This window comes from Cebus imitator, unplaced genomic scaffold, assembly GCF_001604975.1.
Source record: "Cebus imitator isolate Cc_AM_T3 unplaced genomic scaffold, Cebus_imitator-1.0 Scaffold186, whole genome shotgun sequence".
Taxonomy (NCBI): Eukaryota; Metazoa; Chordata; class Mammalia; order Primates; family Cebidae; genus Cebus; species Cebus imitator.
In genome coordinates this window covers 4,051,094-4,064,118 of record NW_016107501.1, presented here as the reverse complement: position 1 = coordinate 4,064,118, position 13,025 = coordinate 4,051,094, and the positions used below count along the sequence as shown (strand labels likewise).

At 35.8% G+C, this 13,025-nt stretch overlaps 1 protein-coding gene across 1 annotated transcript; it reads right to left on the bottom strand.

Moving 5' to 3' along the window:
- Positions 1-611: 611 nt before the first annotated feature.
- On the bottom strand, positions 612-1,459 carry IFNE (interferon epsilon). The gene is given in 1 exon segment (XM_017546014.2): positions 612-1,459. A coding segment is annotated over 1 exon segment (360 nt). The 5' UTR covers positions 972-1,459.
- Positions 1,460-13,025: the final 11,566 nt, after the last annotated feature.

The following is a 13,025-nucleotide window of genomic DNA, read 5'->3' as shown; positions in this document are numbered from 1 at the left end:
CTACTAAAAATATAAAAAATCAGTTGGGCATGGTGACATGCACCTGTAGTCCCAGATTCTTGGGAGGCAGGAGAATCACTTGAACCTAAGAGGTGGAGGTTGCAGTGAGCCGAGATGGCACCACTGCACTACAGGCTGGTGAAAGAGTGAGACTCTGTCTCAGAAAAAAAAGAAAAAATAGATAAAAAACAGCCAAACATGATGTTGCATGACTGTAGTCCCCACTGCTCCTCTGGAGGCTAAGGTGGGAGGATTACCTGAACCCTGGAGATGGAGGTTGCACTGAGCCAGGATTGCACCACTGCACTCAAGCCTGGGTGACCCAGTGAGGCTCTGTCCCCACAAAAAATAAAAATCTGTCTTTATCTACAAGAGATACCTGCTGCCAAACTCATGATGAGGAAATAATGCAACCAACTGTGTACTCTCAGAAACTTGAGAAAAGGGACCAGGACCTCAGCCAGTGTTACCCTTGTACTGCAAAGCCCTGCAGTACCATCTATGATATTTCTTTTTATTCACTCAAAAAAAGAAGAGATGAATTTTTTTTTTTACAAATTACGTTATACTATTCAAATCAACATATCAAGTGGTGCATTTAGAGGTATAGGTCAAGGTCTCAGAGGATGTTGATGAAGTTGAATGAGGAATTTCTCCATGTGGTTTTCCTCCCAGCCATCCAGAGAAATATTAGCCCTGAAGACGCAGAAGATTTGCTGAAGCATCTCATGGAGAATGGCCAGAGTATATCCTTTATGGTGCTATTGAGAACTCACAGACTTCTGAGGAAGCATAAAATTTTTCCTGTGTTGTAGACACTGCTGAATTGATGAGGTTTGCAACTTAAAGAGTTTTAAGCTTTCTTGGTTCACTCTTCTTTGCTGTAAGAGAACCAGTTTCACATCTAGAGAGAAGACAGTGGTAGAGGCCAGCAGCACCAACACAATTTCAAAGCAGTGCTTGATAATCATGGTGAAGGTCAAATATGCTACTTATTTCTGCATAAACTTAGAAAAATTCCAACTCTAGTGAATGTTTGCCTTTCATGCATCTCAAATTATTTTGGAGAGTATTCTCTTTTGTTGGTTTTGTTTTCTAATGTCATTTCTCCAAGATTACATTTTAGATTTTCAGGTTCCCTTTCCATGTTGTTCAGAGTACATTTTCTCCATTTTCCCTATTATGTTGGCTATTTTGAGGAAATAACCAAAATAACTTTTTCATTGTATGCATTCCTTGAGGCAACTACAGACTAGTCATCCAATACACTCTTTTATTATTCTATTTATTATATAGAAAGTTTCACTGAACACAATGTGCTTTCTAAATGTTTAGTCAAGCTTATTAAAGTTCTTTCACTAAGACTAAGTTTTGTTCAGTAGTAGTCTTTCATGGTGTAAAACTTATCAAAGGCTTAGCAGCACCTATAAAGAGTTCAGGTGAAAAAATTAAAATACCTACAAACTACTAAATTTTAAAACCCCAACTAGATCTGTAAATTTGCACAAATACTTGAGCAAATTAATTTAAAAATATATATCGGTAATCTTACATTATTTTATACCTTCTCAGTTTAAACTCTAAGATTCTAGGCTATAGAACCTGTGGGAAAAAATTAGCAAAAGAAGATTCCTATAATATTATTTCAATGACAGAATATTAGAAACAACCCATAGCTTCAACAACAGGTGAATGATTACATATATGTTGCTACATCCATATATTAAATGATATGTATCTATTATAAGTGATAAATTATATGTGAAGAGAGATTGGGGGCATTGGGTTAGTGTATATTCCCTAGAACAGCGATAACTCTGGTGAACTAATGTGAACATCTCTACATTAACAATTCCTCTTAAATTACAAATACCCAGTTCCATATTCTAAGTTTCTCTTGAATAAGCCCTCAATCTACCTTTCCAGTCTTATCCCACTGTTGCTGTAAATATAGCATGAAGGAATCTGAACTCTAGATAAAGTAAGAGATTTAGTATTCCCTTAATACAGCTATCACTTTGTGTGTGTACCTGTGTGTGTGTGTGTGTGTGTGTGTGTGTTTATTGACGTTGCTTTCTCTGAAACATCACCTGTTGCCTCCTTTACCTCAAGAACCTATCTGTGCAAGGACTAAAGACTACTTGTCCTTTAAGGCCCAGATCTCCCCCAAGGAGCTATAATCTTCTGGATCCCTGCCACTTCGTACCTACCTTATTTAAGACACATTTCTTGTTCTGTCTTATATTTGACAATGTATTTACCTGTCTTACAAGCTCCCATGATTAAAAGTCTCTTAAGAGTGTGAAATATGTCTGGTAGAATTTGGCTGTGAACCCATCTGGACCTGGGCTTTTTTTGGTTGGTAGGCTATTAATTGCTGCCTCAGTTTCAGCCTTTGTTATTGGTCTATTCATGGGTTTGACGTCTTCCTGGTTTAGGCTTGGGAGGATGCAAGGGTCCAGGAATTTATTCATTCTTCCAGTTTTACTGGTTTATGTGCATAGAGTTGTTTGCAGTAATCTCTGATGGTGGTTTGTATTTCTGTGGAATCTGTGGTGATATCCCCTTTATCGTTTTTTATTGGATCTTTTTGATTATTCCCTCTTTTCTTTTTTATTAATCTAGCTAGTGGTCTGTCTATTTTGTTGATCTTTTGAAAAAACCAGCTCCTGGATTTATTGATCTTTTGAAGAATTTTTGTGTCTCTACATCCTTCAGTTCTACTCTGATCTTAGTTATTTCTTGTCTTCTGCTAGCTTTTGAGTTTTTTTGATCTTGCTCCTCTAGCTCTTTCGATGACAGGGTGTCGATTTTAGATATTTCCTTCCTCCTCATGTGGGCATTTACTGCTATATATTTTTCTCTAGACACTGCTTTAAATGTGTCTCAGAGATTCTCGTATGTTGTGTCTTTGTTCTCGTTGGTTTCGAAGAACATCTTTATTTCTGCCTTCATTTCATTGTTTATCCAGTCAACATTCAAGAGCCAGTTGTTCAGTTTCCATGAAGCTGTGCAGTTCTGAGTTAGATTCTAAATTCTGAGTTCTAACTTGATTGCACGGTGATCTGACAGACTGTTTCTTATGATTTCCATTCTTTTGCATTTGCTGAGGAGTGATTTACTTCCAATTATGTGGTAAAATTTAGAATAGGTGTGATGTGGTGCTGACATACAAAGAGGAGCTGGTACCACTCCTTCTGAAACTATTCCAAACAATACAAAAAGAGGGAATCCTTCTCAAATCATTTTATGAGACCAACATCATCCTGATACCAAAACCTGGCAGAGACTCAACAAGAAAAGAAAACTTCAGGCCAATATCCATGCTGAACATAAATGCAAAAATCTTCAATAAAATACCGGCACACTGATTGCAACAGCACATCAAAAAGCTTATCCATCACGATCAAGTAGGCTTCATCCTGGGGATGCAAGCCTGGTTCAAAATATGCAAGTCTATAAATGTAATTCACCAAAGACAAAAACCACATGATTATTTCAATAGATGCAGAGAAGGCCTTCGACAAAATTTAACAGCCCTTTATGCTAAAAACTCTCAATAAAGTAGGCATCAATGAAACATATCTCAAAATAATAAAAGCTATTTATGACAAACCCACAGCCAATATCATACTGATGGGCAAAAGCTGGAAGCATTCCCTTTGAAATCTGGCACTAGACAAGGATGCCCTCTCTCACCACTCCTATTCAATATAGTATTGAAAGTTCTAGCCAGAGCAATCAGGCAAGAAAAAGAAATAAAGGGTATTCAATTAGGAAAAGAGGAAGTCAAAGTGTCTCTATTTGCAGATGACATGATTGTATATTTAGAAGACCCCAATGTCTCAGCCCAAAATCTCCTGAAACTGATAAGTGACTTCAGCAAAGACTCAGGATACAAAATCAATATGCAGAAATCACAAGCATTCCTATACACCAGTAACAGACTTAAAGAGAGCCAAATCAAGAACGAACTGCCATTCACAATTGCTACAAAGAGAATAAAATACCTAGGAATACAACTAACAAAGAACGTAAAGGACCTCTTCAAGGAGAACTACAAACCAATGCTCAACAAAATAAGAGAGGACACAAATAGATGGAGAAACATTCCATGCTCATGGTTAGGAAGAATCAATATTGTGAAAATGGCCATACTGCCCAAAGTAATTTATAGATTCAATGCTATCCCCATCAAGTTACCAATGACCTTCTTCACAGAACTGGAAAAACCACCTTAAACTTCATATGGAACCAAAAGAGAGCCCACATAGCCAAGGCAATTCTAAGCAAAAAGAACAAAGCTGGAGGCATCATATTACCTGACTTCAAACTATACTAAAAGGCTACAGTAATCAAAACAGCATGGCACTGGTACCAAAACATAGATATAGACCAATGGAACAGAACAGAGGCCTCAGAGTCAATGCCACACATCTACAAAAATCTGATCTTTGACAAACCTGAAAAAAACAAGCAATGGAGAAAGGATTCCCTGTTTAATAAATGATGTTGGGAAAACTGGCTAGCCATGTGCAGAAAGCAGAAACTGGACCCCTTCTTGACACTTCACACTGAAATTAACTCCAGATGGATTAAAGATTTAAACATAAGACCTAACACCATAAAAACTCTAGAAGAAAGTCTAGGCAAAACCATTCAGGACACAGGCAAGGACTTCATGACTTAAACACCAAAAGCATTGGCAAGAAAAGCCAAAATAGACAAATGGGACCTAATCAAACTCCAGAGCTGCTGCACAGCAAAAGAAACAATCATTAGAGTGAATTGGCAACCAACAGAATGGGAAAAAATTTTTGCAATCTACCCATCTGACAAAGGGCTAATATCCAGAATCTACAAAGAACTAAAACAGATTTACAAGAAAAAAACAAACATGCCCATTCAAAAGTGGGCGAAGGATATGAACAGACACTTTACAAAAGAAGACATATATGAGGCCAACAAACATATGAAAAAATGCTCATCATCACTGGTCATTAGAGAAATGCAAATGAAAACCACATTGAGATACCATCTCACGCCAGTTAGAATGGCGATCATTAAAAAATCTGGAGACAACAGATGCCGGAGAGGATGTGGAGAAATAGGAACACTTTTACACTGTTGGTGGGAGTGTAAATTAGTTCCACCATTGTGGAAGACAATGTGGCGATTCCTCAAGGACCTAGAAATAGAAATTCCATTTGACCCAGCAATCCCGTTACTGGGTATATATCCAAAAGGATTATAAATCATTCTATTATAAGGACACATACACACGAATGTTCATTGCAGCACTGTTTACAATAGCAAAGACCTGGAACCAACCCAAATGACCATCAACGATAGACTGGACAGGGAAAATGTGGCACATATACACCATAGAATACTATGCAGCCATAAAAAACGATGAGTTGGTGTCCTTTGTAGGGACATGGATAAACCTGGAAACCATCATTCTCAGCAAACTGATACAAGAGCAGAAAATCAAACACCACATGTTCTCACTCATAGGTGGGTGTTGAACAATGAGAACACATGGACACTGGGAGGGAAGCATCACATACTGAGGTCTGTTGGGGAGAACCAGGGAAGGGACAGTGGGGGTGGGGAGTTGGGGAGGGATAACTTGGGGAGAAATGCCAGATATGGTGTTGGGGTGGAAGGCAGCAAGCCACATTGCCATGTATGTACCTATGCAACAATCCTGCATGTTCTTCACATTCACCCCAAAACCTAAAAATCAATTTTTAAAAAAGTGTGAGATAAACACTGATTACTGTTTTCTTTACTGTCCATACAACTATAGTAATTGCTTAATAAATGTATTGACTTGGAATAAATTAATATGTTTGAAGCAAAGTAATACAAGATGTTGAATCTTATCTTTGATCATTTCTCGGCAGGCAGGTGGGTAAATCCCCAAATGTCAAAAATAGGCACTTTGTAAACATGTATGGTTTCATTATATGCCAGCTCAGCTGCATGTTTTGTCATAGTCTAGTATTAATAAATTGAAATAAACTGAGTCAGCATGCTCCACAGAGGGGTCTTTTCCCTCTCTGACAGTGAGAAACAGAGAGAGAGAGAGAGAGAGAAAAGACCTATAATAAATATAATATACAGAAGGAATAACACTTCTTTTCATAACATTATGCTATTTGGACAATAGAATTTTGACTAGTCTCAAAAAAACTTTAAATATTTAATGCTGAGCTTCAGGAAAACAATATGAAAATAAATTAAGAATATCAGAAGGGATTCTAATGACGATGAGCTTTGGTCTATAATTAAGGCTTTCTCATCATTTTCATTGAATTGATAAAAATGATCTAAATGTTGTTTAATTTCCAAATGATCAGGCACATTCCATATATCTTTCTGTTACTGATTTCTTATTTGAATATGTTGTGGTTAAAGAATGTAGTTTAAATTTATTGAGACTTAGTGCCTCAGCATATGGTTTATCTTGGTGACAGTTCCTTGTGAACTTGAAATAATAATGTTCTATTTTTGTTGGTTGGACTGTTTTATAAACGTCAATTAGGTTAAGTTGGTTCAAAGTGTTTGAAATTTTCTCTGTCCTTTCTGATGACCTATTTGTTCTATCAATCATCATGAGAGAGGAGTTGAAATCCCTAATATAATTTTAGATTTGTCTATCTCCCATTTCAGTTCTATCAGTTTTTGTCTTATATATTCTAGAACTTTATTATTAGGTACATCATATTTAGGATTATTATGTCCTCTTGATGAATTGACTCCTTTATTCTAAAATGTCCTTCAGTATCCTTCACATGATCCCTTAGTCTTAAATCAACTTTCTCTGATAACCACTTATGCTTTTTTTCAATTAGTGTTTGCATGATATGTCTTCTCTTTGCAACTCTTAATTTTTTAACTTATTCATGTTTTATATTTAAAGCGGGTTTCTTGTATATAGTGTACAGTTGGACATTGTATTTTATTCAGTCTGACAATCTTTGCTTTGCTAGAGTGTTTAGGCCATTATTTTTAATGTATAGTCAGTACGGCTCGGTTTATCACTGCCACTTTATTATCTGTTTTCTAACTGCCTATATATTTTTTCTCAAATTTCAGCTTTTCTTTCCTTATTTTGGATTGAATGTTTTGTTGTTTATTTATTATCCTTTTTATCTCTATTATTGGCCTGTAAGCTATACCACTTTATTTTTCATTTTCACATTAGTTTCTCCAAGATTAAAAATGTACATCTTTATTTAACATATTACAGTTTACCTTCAAATAATACAATCTACTTAAAATACAGTATAAGGATATTATAACAGTATACTTCTATTTCCTCTCTTATTCCTTACATTATGGCTTTCATATATTTTTATTTTAAATCCATGTACATTTTTATTATATTTATCTTAAATAGCTAATTATAGTTTACATATTTTTTAAATGAGAATATCATTAGTTTATATTTATTCACATATTTATAATTTTACCATAGTTATCATTATCAGATATTTACTCATTCTGTTACCATTTCTGGTGCTCTTCATTTTTGTAGATCTAAATTTCTATCTGGTATCATTTTTCTTCTACTTTCTTTAATATTTCTTATATCACACATCCTCTGGAAATGAACTCTCTTGGCTTTGCCTGTGTGAAAAAGTATTGTATCTTCTTTTGAAATACATTTTTGCTAGGTATAGGATTCTAAGTTGATAATTTTTCTTTCAGTACTATAAAGATGTTTCTCTACTCTTCTGGCTTGCATAATTTCTGAAGAGACTGTGGTCATTCTTAATTTTATTCCTTTGTGCATAATGTTTCTTCTTTTTCTCTGGCTACTTTTAAGATTTGCTATCATTATTTTCTAGCAATTTCATTATAACGTGCTTTGATGTGATTTTCTTCTTGTCTCTTTTATAAGGATTATTTTGAGCTTTGTGAATCTGTGATTTTATTATTTCCATCAAATTTGAAAAAGTTTCAGACTTTATTTTTTCTAACATTTTTCTATCTTCATTCCCTCCTTCTGGGACTATCTCTAGATGTATTTGACGGTTCAGTATTATCATACAGTTCCCTGAAGCTTTGCTCATTTACTTTTTAGTCTTTTTCTCTGTCTTATTTTTAATAATTTCTATGTCTGTCTTCAAGCTCATTGATATTTCCTCTGGTAGTATCTTTTCTGCAGTTCATACCATTCAGTATATTTATCACTTCAGATGTATTTTCAATTGTAGAAATTGAATTTCTTTTTCATATCTACATTTCTTTCCTCATCACATTCATCTTTTAGTCTACATTCTCGAGCATATGGGGTACACCTATAGGTGTTTTACCTCCTTTTCTGATAATTCTGTCATTTGTATCATTTCTGGGTCTTGTCAATTATATTTCTACTCTTCCTATTTTGCTATGTCTTTTGCATGTTTGGTAACTTTTGATTGGATTCTGAGCATTATAAATTTTACTTTACTGGGAGCTGGATTTGTTAGCTGAATTTTGTTTTAGGATATACTTGACTTACTTGGAATTCGGTTCCCCTGATATTTGCTTTGTTAGCATGAGAGAAGCAGACTTTATAATCTAGGGCAATGCCTTGGCACACCAAGAATATAGTCTTTTGAGGATTCTACTTAATCCTCTCCTTTTTTGTCCTATGGCTGCTGGAAACATGAAATATGCCCAGCCTTGAGTTAGCACTGGGGACAGCCTGTGCTGCCTGCTCCTTTCTGGGTGTTCTTTTCCTAATCTTGGGTAACTTTTTTTTTATATATATACAGAAACCACACATTAGCTAAAGAATCCTAAAGAGATTTTTACAGATCTCTGTAGCTCTCATTCATCCCCCCCACCCCAATTTCCCTCTGAGCAGCAATCTCTTCTCCAATATTTTGCTGCCTTCCTGTACTCCAAACTATGGCATATGAACTCAGTTAGAACGTTGGTCTGTTGGAGTCTCCTCCTCTTTTTGCTGCAGCCTACCAATATCTACCCAGCATTAAGCTGGAGCAATTGTGGGGCTCACTGTATTTCTTTCCTTTCTCTTAAAGATCATTATCATATGCTGCCTGTTATCTGAGGTCTGAAAACTATTTTTCATATATTTTACCAGTATTCTAGTTGTTGAAAGTGAGATGATAAATCTAGTTGTCCCTCATGACTAGAAGTGGAAGGTCTCTCATCATAAACAAACTAAAGTACAAGTTGGCAAACTATAGTCTATGGGCTAAATCTGGCTGACCACCTGCTTTTGTAAATAAAGTTTTATTAGAACACAATGATGCTCATTTGCTTATGAAGTGCATATGGCACTTTCACGCCACAATAGCAGAGCTGAATAGTTGTGATAGGAACCATATGGTTTACAAAACCTAAAATACTTGCTAACTGGTCCTTTACATAAAGGTTTGCTGAACCCTGATCTAACAGATTAAAAACAAAATAAAATTGTATTCAAAGTCTAGAAATTTTGAAAATATTTGTAAAAAAATGTAATCTGGGAGGCTGAGGTGGGTGGATCACCTGAACTCAGGAGTTCAAGACCAGTCTGGCCAACACACTGAAACCTTGTCTCCATTAAAAATACAAAAATTAGCTGGGCATGGTGGCACACATCTGTAGTCCCAGGTACTTGGGAGGCTGAGGCAGGAGAATCACTTGAACCTAGAAGGCAGAGGCTGCAATGAGCCGAGATCACGCCACTGCACTCCAGCCTAGCAAAAAAGTGAGACTCTGTCTCAAGAAAAAAAAAAGTAATCTGAAGTAAATGTTAAAAATGTTATATATTTAATATTTTCAAAAAACATGAAACATTTTATACAATGTTATCTACCAAAATTAAGATGTGTAGTATAATTAATGAATATCAAATTTTAATTGACAATATTTAAATAAAGCATATACTTAACCTTTTAAAAACTTATTAAACATTAAAAATGTTTATAAAAGTAAAATTACATGCAATTCTATTTTTCAAGGTTCATATGAATGACAATGTAAAAACATTTTATCACACTTCCAGCATATGTCTAGACCAATATAAACTCAGATTTAAGAGTAAATTGATTAATATTAAGAAATATTTTCCAGCCTTCATGTGTAACTATTGCCAATCCCCATCATAATTTATGAATCCCTCCTGAATCACTAATTGTTACATAAAGACAAGCAAGAGGATGGACACTTAATACTGTTGAGACAAGGTATTTCATTTTGTAAGAATCTATTGCATTTGTGCTGTCCTTGAGGAGGGTTTACTAGGCAATTAATGTGTCTTTTCTCTTTCCTCTGCAACTCAAATCCCCCACATTCCAAGGCAACCTCTCTTTTATGGCATCAAGCATAGTCGCTTTTTTTGTAGGAGACTGAAAGCAAGAGATGTGGAAAAATGTCTCCCTGGGAACTAAATTGAATTATTAATGAGCATGCATATTTAGAGTTATCGGACCATAGGTGAGCACTGAGTACCAGATCCCAAGTGATGTGGGTACTAGATTTTTTTTTAAAAAGTTGTGTGTGTCTATGTATGTGCTCCTTTGTGTGTGCATGCACATGTGTTGTATAAATTGAGTCATGTCTGATATTCAGGGCTCTAAAAAGGTCTTGCAGAGGTCATTCTTGTCCAAATCTAAGGATGGTATTAAACAGATTCACTGCACGCTTATATTACTTAGAGACAAACAATGGAAAAATGTCATGATGATGAAAAAAATGGCTAAGTCTTAAATATCAGTGAGTATGATAAAGTCTTTGAAATAAACAAATGACTCGTAGTTCATCTTTAGCTAGAATGGTTTTCAATGACTTTTAAATTTACTACATAAGTGTCAAGTTTTATTTATTCATTTGTTTCCATAAATTATCATTACTGTCAATCTAAAAAATGTAATACTGTAATTAAAATTGTGATACCTTCTGTGTTTAAAATACACAAAAATAGTTGTACTAAGGAAGGAATTTTAAATTCAACCAAAAGATGGCAGCATAACATCAATTACTTAGAGGCTGGGATCAACTTCACTTTGGGTAAGATATTACAAATTAAATCTTACTTAGTGGTCTAAGTAATAATATATGATCAACAATACATTACTCAGACCAGGTGAATTGTTCCCGTAACATGTTAGGTCACTAATCTGTCTAACCCATATTAAGATACTTGCTGGTTAGTATTGTTAAATTTCCTTATTTTGCCTTGACTTCTCTAATGGAAATGCATTGCTTTCTGGCCATCCACTGTCTCCTCTTCCTTTCTTGGGGGAGCAGCAAACATATTCTGACTTCTCTGTCTACTCTGGGATCTTGTGGTCTGGTCAGACTCCCCAGTGTGGCACATATAGAGTGCCACATCTAGCCCTATCTCAAGTGCCTCCCTTTGCTCTGGCCTCAGTTATTATTTCAGATAGATATGGCTATTTTTTCCCAACGATATCGACATATCTGTACTCCATTTTCTGAGCATAAACTTTCAAATATTTGACCATATTCATTTATCTATCATAAAATACTGGAGCTGGAATTGATCTTAAATTGGTATCTAATGTCTGCTTCCCTTTCCCTTTTTGAAAAATTCATTCCTAAAGCCAATAGATGGGCAGAACAAGGTAAGCATTGTGCTGGAAAGGGCAGAAAGCCACACTGCTGAAGCTCAGACAGGCAAAGGTGAATGTTTATGTTGAGAGAGAGCCTGGCGTGGTGTCACACACAGCCTAAGGGTGATTAGAGCATCTGTGGAGGGGGGCTGCTGTGGGGAGTCATAGCCTGAGAGGAGTGAGGAGAAACATTCTGTAAAACAATTGCCCTGTAATCATTCAAGGTCATGAAAGTCAAGAAAGACCCAGCAACTGCTCCAGACTAGAGACTAAAGGATACGGCAACTGAAAGCATAGCATGATTCTGAACAGGATCCATTTGCTATTAAGAATATTATTGGGGTGAACACAGTGGCTCACACCTGTAATCCCAGTACTTTGGGAAGCAGAGGCAGGTATATCACCTGAGGTCAGGAGTTTGAGACCAGCCTGGTCAACATGGTGAAACCCCATCGTTACTAAAAATACAAAAATTAGCCAGGTGTGATGACAAGCACCCGCAATCCCAGCTACTTGTGAGGCTGAGGCAAAAGAATCACTTGAACCTGGGAGGTAGCGATTGCAGTGAGCTGGGACTGCATCACTTCACTCTAGCCTGGGCAACAAGGCAAGACACCATCTCAAAAAAAAAAAAAAGAATATTATTTGGACAACTGGACAACCAATCTAAATATGAAGACTGAGTATTATATGGTGCTACTGTAACAATGTTCATTTCTGAATTTTGTTATGGTTATGCAGGGAAAACATCTCTGTCAGTAGGAAATACACATTAAAGTATTCCAGAGTATTGGTGCCTCAGCTTGGCAACTTAAATTATTTCAAAAACAAGATTCTCTCTCCTATATTTTCAACTTTTGTGATTATTTCAATGGATAAAAAGTCTGTGTGTGTTTTTTAACTAAATAATTCACATTTGAGACATTATAACTGAGGCCTAACAGAGCAGAACAGCCTTCTTTTTGTACACTATCATGACCTATACCATTCTTTCCCTCTTCATAATTTAGTCCAAGAATGGCAAAAGACAGTAGAAAAAAAAAGACCACTTCTCATGAAAATTGTATAACATGATACTCAACACATGGGCTTTAATGTGTGACAGAGTAGATTTAAACCCCAACTCTACCACTTGCTTGCTGTGTGGCTTTTGGCAAGCTATTAACTTCTCTGTGTCTCAGTTTCATCAACATAAAGACAAGTAAATAATGGTGTCTCATGGAGTTGTTGTGAAATCTAATTGAAACAATCCACCTCATATGTTTAGTATAGTGCATGGCATATGATCCATGCACAATAAATGTTATTATGTTATTTATGTTAGAAATAATATGATTATAGACTTGCGTATGTTGAACCAGCCTTGCATCCCCGGGATGAAGCCTACTTGATCATGGTGGATAAGCTTTTTGATGTGCTGTTGCAATCGGCTTGTCAGTATTT